The following is a 15209-nucleotide window of genomic DNA, read 5'->3' as shown; positions in this document are numbered from 1 at the left end:
GTTATATTGTCTTGATATAATACTTTTTAGACTAAAAATGTAATAATAAGGCTTAGACATGCTAATGTGGTTTTTTTCAAAAAATTCACACCGCGTTAGCCGCGATCCGTTCTATTCTTCCATTACAAGCGGTTTCCGCGACAACGCGACCGTTACCGCGAACGTGACCGCATCCGCGTTTTTTTTCTATGGACACCGACAAAATGGAAAACTTATCACCACCATACGATAACACTTATTAATAAAAAATTAAAAAAAGCTTCTCCATCAGTATGCAAGATTATTCCAGCGTTCCCCTCTAGCGCTGCCACGCGCCACGCGCCCACGCCATTCCCCTCCTCCCCTGAAACCCTTACTACCACGGTACCACCCTACCAGTACTAACCAATTAACCACCGCAGTTAAGATATTGCAACTAACTCGAGGTAGTAAATGGCATATAGCGCAATAGCACAAAATATAGAAAAGGCAAGCAGAACAAATTATAAAATCCTACAAATACCAAATATCATAGTAATAGTAAAAATTAGGAACCTGAATGTATCTTCTTAATAACTAAAAAAACTTGTTCAAACAAATAAAATAATGCATAACCTCTGAGGATCTTTGGCAACCATCTGCTTTAAGGTCCCATCACGATGACAGAGATCAACAGCAGCTCTGACATCCTTGTACATACGAGCATAACTGCAGCCAGAATATCCAGAAACATGTTAAAGGATAACAAGTAGCTAATAGATATGGTCTCTCCAATGTTTTTTATTTGTTCTACCCAATTACTGTACATCCGCAGACCAAGGAAGTAAGAAAAAGGTGTGTTGGTGTAAGAAAAAGATGGATAAAGAAAGACAGGGAGAAATAAGTGGGCGTTTAAAAAAAAGGTGGAAAAATTTTGGGGTAAAAATGTAAAATGGTAATCAATGTTTGCCAATACTAGAATAAATTAGAAGTGGGCAGAACACAAAAAAAATCAACTAAAAGAGAAAGTGGGTAGAACAAAAAAAAAGCGAAGGGAATATAGTTAAAATGAAAATTATTTCTATACATCCGGATCCAGAATAACATGTACACGGTACACACACGACGAAAGATGCCTTTACTTACTCTGCTCCTGCAGGGACTGTTCCGGGATTTCTGTCCTTGAAGTCAACAAGCTGTGCAAATAAGTAGGTCTCTGCCAAGGAAAAGAGAGTATCTATGAGGGCATAGTCAGGCTCATCAAAGGAATCTCTTGTCAAGGTATTCCCGTAAGCTTCAACTTTTTCTTCTTTTGACATTTCTCTAAAGCCATGATATGCTACTTTCACGTATTTATGTCGATCCATCTGCAAAACAGTAAAGTTAAATAACACTTAAACGTGCAATGCCAGAAGTAAACCAATTTTTATGTGATTTACCTTCAAAATATTGCCTCTCTTTTTATCAAGAACCAAACCTCTAACCATGTACTTTGAATCAAAAGACCACTCCAACAACTGCAAGATAAATTATATTTGTAGGCCGGAAGGTCAGTGTACACTCAACTCAAACAACATAAATAAGGAAACTGAAATAAACATGCCATACGGAAAAAGAAAATAATGAAGGGACCGTAAAAAAATCGAAGGAGAAACCCTCAGTTATACTTTAAATCTTGACAGGGATAAGGAGTTCATGCGGTTATATTAGTTGTTTTTCTTAAAGAAAGAAGGCCAGAGCTAATGAACAAATACTGGTGAAGTGGTGATGCGCTACTAAACACTGAACATGCCTTTCAACAAAATCACTTAAAACAGATCATCTGAGAGGATAAAGACTTAGGTCAAGACTAATTCGTCTCAACTCTCAAGTCCCCTTCTTAAGGACAATGTGAAAGCTACATAAATACTACTGCAAATACAAACAGATTCGAAGGACACATAGGGCCATAAGGAAGCCATCTTCAACCATATCCCAACTAACCTAACATACACCAAAATATTCCAAGTGAAGCCACTGTGAAAACTTCCAAGTGCCTTATCCCCCCCCCCCCCATATCCATGATGGGTTTTTAATATCCCCAACCTCAAACAATAATAAACAAAAAGGTCTTATTTCCACAATAGTTAGGCATTTGGAGAAGCAAGAGGTGTGTGTGTGTGCGCATTTATACAGAAAATAGAACAGGAGAATCCATGCATTCTAAATCTTAAAGTTGAAATGTAATAGGCATAGGGTCAAGCCTTTGTTGAAGATAGACAATTTGGGATATGTCATGATCTTAGAGGATGACAACAGCTCATAGCAGTCAGACCAATTAATAAGAGTTACAATTTACAAATTGCTATCTTATTTAATTTTAAGGATTATATCAAGGAGAAATAAATATGGGTTACAACCAGAATAACAAAAAAAATACTCTTTTATTAAATATAACTTTCTCACGTAAATACAACCCTAAAAACTTCCTATTCTACGGGTTACAACCTCAAATTTCTATTTTCCTCAATTACAACCTAAAACTTTATCCCACACTTTAAATTACAACTCGGGGTCAGATTCTGGCTAACAATGCCGGACAATGATGTCATAAATAGAATTCAACCAATTTCCTCCCAATTAAATCAATTTTGAAAAAAAAAAAAAAATTCAACCTCCCCTCCTGTCTCTCTCCTCTTTCCCAACACCTCCTCAACACGAATTGTTACTCTAAATTCAAATTAATCATGCTAAATGAGTATATATATGTTTCACATCAATTATACTTGCTCAATTGCATGAAATAATTCACAAACTAAAAAGCTCAAAATCAAGGGTTTGGCTTCGCGAAATCGACTCAAAATTCTTGGTTGTTCATTGTTTGGTTTCGCGAAATCAAGCCTCCCTCCCCCGGTAAAAAATATTCTTGGTTGTTCTTTCAGAGTTTCAGGTTCACTTTGGTGTACCAAATCAGGTCAGCATGCTAACTAGTATTCTCTGAGTGGTGATTGAAGAATGAGAAGACAGATCAAAGAGAGAGGCTGGCCAAAAAGTAAGCTATGCAGAAACTCATTTCATAAGTCTTGGCGGTTAGATGTTGTGGTGGAAGAAAGACATTACCTTAGAAGTTACTGGGTTTTGAGAGAAAGACTGAGAGTTGAGAAATAGAAAAAAAAAATAGTTTCTTTATATTCTATTTTTGATTAATGTGTTTTTTTTTAAAAAATTATTAATGTGTTGGAAATATATTGATGACATCACTTTCTGATTTTTTTTGCCGGAAACTGTCGTGAGGTTGTTCCATTGTAATTAAGTGACGGATAAAGTTTTAGGTTGTAATTGAGGAAAATGAAAAAATGAGGTTGTAACCCGTAAAGTGAGAAGTGTTTAGGGTTGTATTTGACAAATTTTCCATATATGTATACATATCCTTATATCTTATTTTCACTTCTTCCTCTTTTTCTTTTTTTCCTATATTACAGTGCAAATGTAGTCACAAATTTATATCTTTTGATTTTCTAATCTTTTAAAGGCTGAGAGTTATTTTCCCTAAGCCAGTAACCAAAAACTAACAAAAGTAAACAAATAATTAGTATTTCCTATAATTAAAGTTTGATGACATTTAACACGCCCCCTCTAACTTTTTCATTCCGAGTAACTCCATCAATTTTCGGAATGTTTCATAAGATAGGGACTTCGTAAAAATATATGCAACTTCCTCATTGGTATTACAATACTTGAATTCAATAGTTTCTTGCTTAACTTGATCTCGAAGAAAATGAAACCTTGTATCAATATGTTTTCTTCTCCCTTGTTGTACCGGATTTTTCCAAAGCTTTATCAGCATATATTGTAGTAGCTCCTTGAGCAAGACCAAGTTTTTTTAAGAGATTTCTTAACCATAGTTCTTCACAAACTGCAGGTGAAGCTATTATGTATCGTGCTTCACCGCTTGATAATGCGACTAATGGTTGTTTTTTAGAACTCCATGTAAAAGCAGTTGAACCTAGTACCTAGATAAAAGGCATAACCTGTTGTACTTTTCTTTGATCTTGATCACCGGTCCAATCACTATCAGAATAACAAAACAATGTTGTTTCATCTCCATAAACATACAACATTTCAAAACCTAAGGTACCTTTAATATACATTGTTATTCTCTTACTAGTGCACCAATGAGAATCTCTAGGTGTCTCCATATATCTACTAACAAGCCTGACTCCATATACAATATCAGGCATGGTGATGGTTAAGTATCTCAAACTTCCAACTAAACTCTTGTACAAAGTTGGATCAATTAATTTCTCTCCAACTTTTCTCAACTCCAACCCTGTTATAACAAGTGTGTTATTGGTTTGCATGAGTCCATTTTAAACTTTTCAATAATCTCCTTCGCATATTTCTTTTGTGAAATAAAAATTTCATCTTCACATTGCTTTACCTCAATGCCAAGAAAGAAATTCATTAGCCCACAATCTGTGATTTCAAATTCCTTGAACATCGCCGCTTTGAAATAATGAAACATATTCTAACTATTTCTAGTGAATAATAGATCATCAACATATAGACTAATTATGAGAATATTATCACCATTCTTTTTCACATAAACTGCATGTTCGTATGGACATTTGGTAAGACCATTTTGTATCAAGTGTCCATCGACATGTGTATTCCAAGCTCGTGGAGCTTGCTTTACACCATAAAGTGCCTTTTTCAAATGATACACTTTATTTTCTTCTCCATTGATCACAAAACCTTCTGGTTGTTCAACATTAACTACTTCTTCAAGAATTCCATTAAGAAATGCGGACTTGACATCAAGTTGATATACTTCCATGTATGAAGTGTTGCAAGTGAAATTAGCATTCTCACAGTGTCTAGAGAAGCTACAGAAGCTACAAGAGCAAATAATTCTTTATAATCAACATCGTATTTTTGTTTGTATCCTTTTCCTACAAGTCTTGCCTTGTATCTATCAATGCTTATATCAGAACCTCTTTTAATCTTGTAAACTCATTTTACGCCTATAGCCTTCTCATCCATTGGTAGTGTGGCAACACCAATTTGTCATTTTTCTCTATTTAGTATATTTCCTCTTTCATTGCAGATCTCCATTCCTTTTCTCTCAATGCTTCCTCGAAATTGATGGGTTCATTGTCTGCATAGGTAGAATAAGTCAGCTTTGTCAACTTCGCCCACTTCATTTGTCTTTTCATATATGTCTTTGAGACTTCTCATTTTAACAGGTCTTCTAGTCTTCTTGGAGATGAGGTTGATCCTTCAGATGTACCGACTTTGGTTCATTGTCATTTCTTTTTTATGAAGATGTTATTGGTAGATTATTTTCGAAACTCGTTCGTGTAGTCTTATTATTGTTGTATTCTTCAAATACAACTTTTTCTTTTTCTTTTTCTTGATTATCCCATTTCCATGATTCTCCATCACTAAATATTACATCTCTACTCTCACTCAATTTTCCAGTGATTTCTTTCTCTTTGGATTTTGTACTATATCCTATGAAGATGCATTTTTCACCCCGATCTTCTAATTTCTTTCTCTTTGCCTCGGATAATTGAGCGTCTGCAACGCACCCAAAAACTCTCAAATCTTCAATATTTGGCTTCTCACCACTCCATGCTTCTTGTGGAGTCATATTCTTAACACTCTTTGTGGGACAACGATTTAGAATATAAGTTGTCCAGCCCACAATTGCTTTGGCAATCCTTTTTCTTTCAATATGCTTCTTGTCATATCTAGAATGTCCCTTTCGGCAATTCCATTTTGTTGTGGAGTATAGGCGGCTGTAAATTGTTGTCGAACTTATGTCTTTCTATAGAAGTTCTTGAACATGTTGGATGTATATTCAACCCCTCGATCAGACCTAAGAGTTTTTAACTTTTGTCTGCTCTCTAGCTCTACGCGAGCCTTAAATGTGTGAATGTATCAAATGCAGTTGATTTCTCCCTTATCACATACACCCACAATTTCTTGCTATAATCATCAATAAAGGTGATAAAATAACGATTACCTCCTAGAGATACTAGTTCCAGTGGTCCACACACAAATATCTGTGTATGCCAATTTTAATGGTGTTTTCTCTCTCCATGAGAATTCCTTATGAAGTCTAGTTTGCTTCCCAATTGTGAACATTTCACAAACTTGTTTAGCGTCTTCAATGGTAAGGAATTCATGTACCATATCCTTCGATTGCAAGAGTTTTAGTCCACTAAAATGCAAATGCCTAAAACGCATATGCCATTTCCATGACTCATTTTCTAAGACACCGTAAAAGCCCTTTTGTACCTCGGTGTTAAGGTGCGAAAAAATGCCATTATTCACCATTTTCAATTGAGCAATAAGTCTTCCACCTTTGTCTTTGAGAAGAAGATTATTTCCCTTCATATGCACGATATACCTTTTTCAAGAAGTTGCCCAATACTAAGTATATTACTTTTCATATTAGGCACGCAATAAATATTAGAGATGAACTCTTCATTCCCATTCTAGAATAATTCGTATTCTTCCTCTACCTAACTTGTAGTTTAGATGAATCTCCAAAGCTAACATTACCTTTAGATCTTCTCGTCAAGACCGATAAATAATTCTTTTCTTCCACACATGTGGTAACTAGCTCCAGAACCGAAAAACCACGTATCTTGTTAATCACTAGCTTCTTCGTGTGTTGGCAACAATATAGCTACGTCCTCATTATTTTGCGACGATTCAGCAAAATTCAATCGATTTCCTTGATCCTTTTGTTTGGGCGGCAACGATTGGAAGGGCGCGCCGACGGGTGGTGGTAGAGGCAGGCAGTTGGCAAGGGGCTCGCAGAGGTGGTGGTGGTGAAGATAAGAGGAGACGGGAATAAGGGGTAGTGAAGGGGGTGAAGAGAGAGAAAGGGGATGACCATGATGGTGAACTACCATGGCTGCCATGGTTTTCATCTGGGAGTAAGAATGGAAGATGGTGAGAACAAAACATAAGGGGAAATAATAAAGGAAAATAAAGTTTCTTTTTTGACTTTATATTTTTAAATTTAATTAGGGTAATTAGATAAGTATGGATTCATAGAGTTATAATAGGGTAAAGTTGACGGAAATCTAATGAATTGACAGAAAATGCTCATTAAGGGTATCTAGTGTATTTGTTATAAAGTGGAGGGAATTTGGTGAATTTTTGAAAGTCGATGAGCATTTGGTGAATTTTGCAAAAATTCTTTCAAGGGTATTTCATGAAAAATTCGTTTCTCTTATTCCTCTTTTTCTTATTTTTCTATATTACAATGCAAATCTATTATATTATACTAAAACAAACACCGGGGATGACACATGTCACTCCTTGGTGCAAAATTTTCCCGCCAAAAACCTCTTTCCTAAAACATATCTATTTTATTTTATTTCATTTCTCTACTTTTGTATAAACTGTTTATGCATGGAAAATAATTATAGGGTTATAGAAAATATCAGTATTAGACGATTTTGGTAATATTTTAGTCAAATATTCATATCAATAATAGAAAACATATTTAATCAACATTTTGGTCAAATTAACATACTCCCTCCGTCCCAATTTAATCGTCGCACTAAGCTTTTCAAGGAGTTTTAAGCGATAAGTTATTGTATGTTTATCGATTATAGTTGTATAGTGCGAGAATTTTTTAATTGAATGTGAGAGGATGTGGGGTAATAATTATAGGTAGTTGAAAGAAAGAGGAAATAAAATATTAGTGGGTCAATGCTATAAAAGAAATTGTGACAATTAAGACCCTGTTCTTTTTGGCTTAATTTCAGTTTCATGACATATTTTGCAGTTCAGTTCAGTTCAGTTCAAGAGCATTCAGTTCAGTTCAGTTCAATTCAACTTCATAATAATAATAGTAATAATGATAATAATAATGTTATTGTTATTATTTATTATTATTATTATTTATTATTATTATTATTATTATATTACTTATTATTTATATTATTATTATATTATTATTATATAAAACTAATTATTTATTATTAATTACTATATTTTATTATTTATCATTTATTATTATTTTTAGTAATTAATTAAGGATTATTAATTATTAATTACAAATTATTATTATTTGTTATATAGTTATTTAGTAATTAATTACTTCCTCCCATTTTTAATACTCGCAACGGTTGTGATTTCCACACTATTCACATATTATACTTTGACTATTGTTGATGATTTATACGTAAATCAAAACATAGTCATGTGGGATCTTGTTAGATTTGTTTTAATATGTATTTTCAAAATAATAACTTTTTATAATTTTTGCTTAAAGAAAATTAAAGATATAAATGATTAAAGTTGTGCATTGACATGCGTGAAAGAGACAAACGTTGCGAGTAAAAATGAACGGAGGAAGTATTAATTATTCTTTGGTTATTAATTATTAATTATTTAGTTATTAAGTAGCATTTTTTATTATTGTTTTGTAATTAACTAGATATTACTAATTATTAATGACTAATAATTTATTATTTATTATTAATTATTCGTTATTCGTTATTTATTTCAATAATATTATGTTAAGTTAAGTTCAGTTAAGTTAAGTTCAGTTAAGTTAAGGAGCATTCAGTTCAGTTCAGCTCTAAAGAACAGGGCCTAAATTGGGAGGGACGTAAATAGAAAGTGTGACAATTAAATTGGGATGAAAGGAGTATTAAGCATATCGAATATTTTGGTTAAATCTATATATATTATTAAATCTACAACGCAATCCATGACATCTCTCCATGTGTCACGACGACTTTACAAGTAACATGGCATCGTCTCGCCATGTCATACGCACACATGATTGTTTATTGTGTTCTCACAAACACAATGTTGCTACCCGTCCTTGAACCCATGACCTCTTGTATGTTAATGTTAAGTTTTATCTATCTCTCCAACGATACAACTTGTGACTCTAAAACAATTAAAAAAGAGAAAAGTCGTTCTTATGAATGTATAGTTTTAATGCACAAATTTATGTATTTGAGTAACAATTTACGTCAACAATTTTTTTCTTAATTTTTATTCTTTTACTAATGAAATCATATATATTTTCTAGAAATTACTTAGACCAAACATAAAACCATGAAATTAGCAGAGACAAGAATAGGTAAAAAAAATAATGATGCGCTTTCTTTAGCTAATCAAATGATTGTTTCCCTCTAAAATGCAACTTTGTAACTCAATATACAATTGTAACTTAAAAATTTTCTTATAAGTTCACTAATTGTGGTTAAACAAATTTATTCTTAAACTGCAAATATAATGAAATTCATATTATTCTCAAATTGCATATATAAAGAAATTTATAAGTAAATTTGAAATGAAAAAAAAAATTAAACTATATGCAACACTCTGGGGCATCGTTATCATATTAAACATATAAAATACATTAGATGATTAAATAAGTACATTCAAGATTTATTAATTACGTATTAGCTTTAAGTGATAAATATTTTATATAAAAGATGGTCAAATAATAATTTTCGAATATCCGTGCATGCATGGGACCTAATCTAGTGTAGTTAATAATTTATAACTTTTGATTTTCTAAGCTTTTATAGAGTTATTTTCTCTAAAGCCAGTAACCAAAAACTAACAAAAGTAAACAAAGAATTAATCAAAGTTTGATGACATTTAACATTAACAACGATATAGAAGACTGTTGCCAACAAGTTTAACACACATATTAATAAATTATTCACTATTCCACAATATATGAACTATTGCCTAGAAAAAGCACAAGACACATCCAACATTACTCCCAAGTTGTAGTTCGGTCATATAATGACTATTGGAGATATCTTAACAATATTGTTGAACAGAATGAACCATGAACTGCTCAAAGTTGCAGGAAGAAATGGACGTCAAAATTATTTTCTGAAGAGCGGATAGATAAAAAGTTTCAGACAAACCTCAGGAGGATATCCCAAATCAAACACAAGCTTCTTAATGGTCCCCTCATATGCAAGCGATTCAAACGTCTCCGGTTTGTATTGTGCTAAAGTGTAGTCCATATCAAACCCGACCGCAACAATATTTTTCATATTCAAGGATCTGTTGCAAAATATTTGTTTTCCCATTGGTAAGTGTTCTCCACCTGATGAGGAAGACCAGATGCACGGACTTCGGCCAACCTCACTCGGAAATCGTGCTTCTTTGAACTGTTCAACAGTCACGTTCTCATCCATTGAAAAACAGCTGCGCAGCTTACAAGATCCTGAAAAGAAATAAAGATGTAATAAAAACCAGAAAACATGACCTGATCAAAAGCAATAAAAGATGTAAAACCAATAAGGGAAAGTATAGATTGGCAAGCAACCTAACTCCCACTTTCCCAAAATAAAACCCCAAAAAGAAAAAGTGTCTTGCCCACATGAATGGCAGAGTTCATGCAGGAAATGTTGACATCATTAGCCTTATGGTGCTAGAGATCAATTCAAGTGAAAACCTAGACAATGATTGAAACTGAACACAGAATGATTACAGATGACAATTCAACTTTCAAAGTTCCTTATGCAAAACCAAGCATCCAAAACAATCATAACAAAGAGACCCAGAAGTCGGCCATGACAAGTAAAGTGTCATACCAATAGATTCTTCAAAAAATAAGAAAAACAGATTAGACTTCCCACTTAATTAGAGCATAAACCACAAATTATTGCCTCTTTGTCTTGAATATCTAAATACTGATCAAAATAACATAATTTAACTAACAGAAAATCTAAATAAATGCAAATCCAACAACTGTTTTTTTTTTAACCTATTACCCTCACAGAGCATTACAAAACATACACAATCTTTATATAATGAAAAATTATTAGGAAAATTAACTTGAATGATCCAACTTTTGCTATTCTTCAAAAAAAATCTCTATTGTGGGTTATCTCTGAATAGTCTAAACTGTAGGGGGTTGTCTTGAGTCCTATCAGCAGTTTACGAGTCAAACTTGGCACATTTTATTGGCCCCAAATTCTTCAATTTCTTATACCAAAAATCAGTTCTTGTTGGGGAGGGGCAGTTCTGGTTGGGACTCAGGAGTCATGAGAAGAGGTGGCGAGGTGCTAGTGGCGAGGAGAAGGGGAAGGGGAAGGGGTAGCAGGTTGGAGAGGGGGCAGCAGATCACATAGGCAAAGAGAGAAAAGGGGGAGGCATTTCAGTGCAGGATAAGAGGAAGGGGGTGAGGGGGCTGCAGAGTTGTGGGCTAGACTCTAGAGAGAAATTCATTTTAAAAAGTTTGAATAAAACTATCAACAGGCCACAGCTTAATTAAAGTAGTTTTAGTAAAAAGAATTCAAAGATAACTTGTACTCCAGTAGAGAATTAATGATATTAATGCAAAATGTTGTCGAACTTTCCTAGTTCCTTTTCTTGTTACCAACTTCACCTCTAGTCCTGACCCATTTTGAACGAAAAATCCAATTTTTATGCAGATTTTGGATGGTATGAAAAAGTAGATAGAAATGGAGCACGCTCATATAAAACAATGGTTGTCTCATTCAGAAAAAATGAGAAAAGATAAATTAAAGGATGAAGATGCATATGCACTGCAGCATTCTGCATGACCAAAATTCGTAAGCAAGATTTCAATTGATGAAGAAAAAACAAAGTTCTACCTAACTCCATCGCTAGGGTATCTTGTGATCAGGCCAAGCCGCGAGAGGGGAGCCCCTTAACCAACCCCCCCCCCCCCCCCTCCAACAACGAATTAATTACCAAATCCAAAGTATATAAAAAGTGTGAAAATCTCTCTCATAAGTATTAAAATAGATTAAAAAGGGAAATTAAGGGACAAGGATGATTTCCTCTGAAATTCAGGGGAAGTATAAAGAAGTACCTGGTTTTTTAACTGACATACCCTCGTGATTCAGCCAGCATTTAGCACGAATATTTCATACATTGGAGGTTACGCAAGGCAGCAGATTGTAAATGAGATCTAATACCTTATGCCCGTTTGGTTGTCGGGGTAATAAATTGTGGGAATAAGAATAAATCTAAGTGTTATTTGACAAGAAAAACATCATAATGTCCATGGTAATAAAAATTATCTCAAACATGGTGTTTTTGTTTATAAATTTGCATTATCATCCAATACCATTCCCCAAATGGTAATAGAAAATTATAAAGAAAAAGAGATAATTTTGAGTGGATTATCATCACAATATGAATGAATGTTGATTTTCCTTACAAATTCTTTTCCATTAACACCATTTATGATCGGCTACCGAACTGAGGCTTATAAGAATAAATCATGATCCCACACCTCTAACCATGCGTATATTCCAACAATCACCAACTCATCGTGACAAAATCAATGTAAATTGCATTGTACTTTAACAGGAACCAAAAACATTCTCAACTTTACGGGTAAGACTGAGTCTATTTATTTCACCTCAAGAACCCATTTCCAATCCTCTACACTTCCGACATACATGAGTATGGACACTTTGACACTTTAATTTGGGCTAAAATCAGTAAAAAGAATCACAAAACAGCCAAGTCGGACAATTAGACATGTAACATGTTCGACAACAGTACCCGGTCTGGTTAACATAAATTAATAAAAAAAACTTCAATAATCCACATCAATCCTAAGTTCCAAACACAACCCCAATAGAACATCAAAGTTCCTTGATGAATTCCAAAAGTACAGCTAAAATGAGAACAAAACCCACAAAAACTAACAAAAATGGTGCAAGAAAAAAAGGCGCATTAAAGTTACAAAATGCAAGCAAAAGAACGCATTAAAATTACAAATGCAAGCAAAAAAAAAAACCCAAATTATTTGAACCTGTATGAATTTGATTCCGCTTCTGAGGAGTAGAAATTCCAGAACTAAACCTGATTGTAAAAGAGGAAACAGCAAGGGAAGATGACAACAATTCAGGCGGAAGATGAGATAAACAAAGAGAAACGTTTCTCTTGAAAATTCGCATTTTCTGGATTTAAACAGACATTATTTCTTCATTTCCATCTTTGAGAAATTGCAAAAAAATATAAACAAATTAATGGTGTGCGGTAAAATTGGTGGAGGAATCAGGTGCTAAAGTGTGGAATTTTTTTGGGAATATGTTAATTTAGAAATTTGATTCCTAAAATTATTATATATATATTAATTAATAAATATGGATGATAAGATTTTTGGAATGAAGGGGGAAAAGAAGGTTATATCCACATAATATATTCGAAAATGGTAACTCGTCCAAATTGTTGTTTTTAATAGAGCAAAACCAGGGGAAGCTATTTTCGTAGGTGTTGACAAAAGTTGAAAATAAAACAAAGGGAAACCACGTAGGAAAGGTGCCACGTAGATGGGTAGAGATGGCAATGAATAGGATTTGAACTACTCCCTCCGTATTTATTCAAGAGATACACTTGGTCAGGCACGGGTATTAAGAAAAAGAATTGAATGAAATAAATTAATAAAATAAATGGGGTTGGGTAGATATTTTAATAAGTAAAACAAGTGGGGACCATGTCATTTTAGGGGGTAGGGGGTGGGGTGTAATTCTGAAATTATTTATTTAATAGGGTGTTGGGACATAAGATATTTAGATATATTATTTAATTAGATGGTGATGGGTTGATAAGTTACTAAAATTGACAAGTGTATCTCTTAAATAAATACGGCCGGAAAAGACAAGTGTATCCCTCTTCTGGATGTGGCAATCATATTAAGTAAATAGGGAGTAACTATGGGCGTTAGCCTCTTTTTACTAGTCTTTAGGAGTCGCCATTCAGCTTTAGAAAACTGACAAAACCCGGTTATCGTGATATGCCTGGAGTGAAAACATATGTGACTCACGATAGCCATAGATTCCCTTGTGATCCCTGGTAACGAGATCCCTCAACGTACATCCAGCGGAGCAGAGATTGAGAGTTCGGGGGAAGTTTACTAATACGGGGAGTGCCCAGCATTAGCCCATGTGGCGCGGTCCTTACTAGTTCAATTGTGACGATGATGGGACATGCGTATGCTACACTACTACTCTTGATTGGTTTTAATGCACAGATATTACTAAACATATGTCAAAACGCTGATTTAGGTTGATTAAAGGAGCTTAACAATAAACCTGTTTGTCCAAGTATTATCTGATTTAGGCGTGGGCAATATAACAGATTAAAGTTAGCAAATTTATATGGTGGATAAAGCAATAAAAATATAGATTCACGTTACAGCAAAGCGTAGGCTTTACTGCGATTCACAGGAACACCTACCACTTGACTTGGCTAGCTTTCCGTTTGGTTTTAGAACTTTCCGACGACTGGCTGACTATGGCACGGGATTCTTCCAGAGTTTTGAGTATTTTAGGCTTAAGGATTTGTGTTTAGGTTTCAGCAGCACTTCGATAGTATTTGGTGAGCAGACGGTCGTGCGGCAGGGTCTTCTTAACAATGTGTTAAAGCGGCAGACGCACGAATACGAGACAGAGGAAAGCTTCGGTCAATACTCAAGCTTAAGGGTTTAGGGTTGGAATTGTGTGTTATTTTCCGGTTCTCAGAGGTCCTATTTATAGCAAAATAGGCCAGAATAAGATAAATTTTGGAAAGGGAATTTTCCAACTGAGACTTGCTGAGCGCTAGAAAATTCCAGCGCTTGGATCAGGAGCGCTATTTATTTCTAGCACTTGACATTTGTGCGCCAGATTTGTTCAGGTGACAGCTGGATCAATTATATCTTTTGCGTGATTGTGTAAGAGGCAAACAACAGCGCTGGAATAAACCAGCGCTTATAAAGGTTTGTGCGCTGGAAAATAGTAGCGCTTGGAATGCCAGCGCTGGTGTTTTAGTCTACTTTCCCAGCCTTTATCGATTTTTGCCGAGTCTTATCACGTTTTCTATCCTTTAGGAACACGAGTTAGACTGCAAATCTTAGTCCTTACCTAATGATGAATCACAAGGCGATTCAAACACTTAGATATTTTATCTTACAGGGTTGTTATTCTGGGCAGCGACCAGGCATAGTAGTTACTATAAATAGCAGTTTCTAAAAATGGAAATGTGGTTTACGGGATTATCAGTCAGTCCGGGATCGTTCGTCGCATACTTAGGAAAGCTTTGTCAAGCGGTGTTTGGTTTCATCATCGAACACACCGTGTCGGGCCTAGGGACAAATGTAGGCGTCTATAGTTAGCCCCCACTTTGATTGAGTTTGAGCAAGACGACAATCAAAGTACTGGTAGACGGAATGCGTCTGGGACCTAGCTTGGTTAAAACTAAGTTCTAACGAGGGTCTCACGAGCCCCCGACTGATTACATTT

General features: G+C 34.6%; 1 protein-coding gene across 3 annotated transcripts in view; it reads right to left on the bottom strand.

Moving 5' to 3' along the window:
- Positions 1-13126, bottom strand: part of LOC110786724 (uncharacterized) — a 40070-nt gene extending 26944 nt beyond the window's left edge. The window contains exons 1-5 of one of the 3 annotated variants that reach the window (XM_021991298.2): positions 12740-13126; positions 9864-10168; positions 1398-1475; positions 1105-1325; positions 595-687 (exon numbers count right to left, since the gene is read on the bottom strand). In XM_021991298.2, coding sequence (XP_021846990.2) covers positions 595-687; positions 1105-1325; positions 1398-1475; positions 9864-10168; positions 12740-12884 — 842 coding nt within the window. In that variant the 5' untranslated portion in view covers positions 12885-13126. The remainder of the gene's footprint in view (positions 1-594; positions 688-1104; positions 1326-1397; positions 1476-9863; positions 10169-12739) is intronic. The other 2 variants (XM_056840230.1, XM_021991299.2) reach the window with 2 other exon arrangements.
- Between the last annotated feature and the right edge of the window lie 2083 nt (positions 13127-15209).

Source organism: Spinacia oleracea, chromosome 3 (genome assembly GCF_020520425.1).
Source record: "Spinacia oleracea cultivar Varoflay chromosome 3, BTI_SOV_V1, whole genome shotgun sequence".
Lineage (NCBI taxonomy): Eukaryota > Viridiplantae > Streptophyta > Magnoliopsida > Caryophyllales > Amaranthaceae > Spinacia > Spinacia oleracea.
Note: the sequence above shows the minus strand (reverse complement) of the source record. Positions and strands in the feature narration are given on the sequence as shown.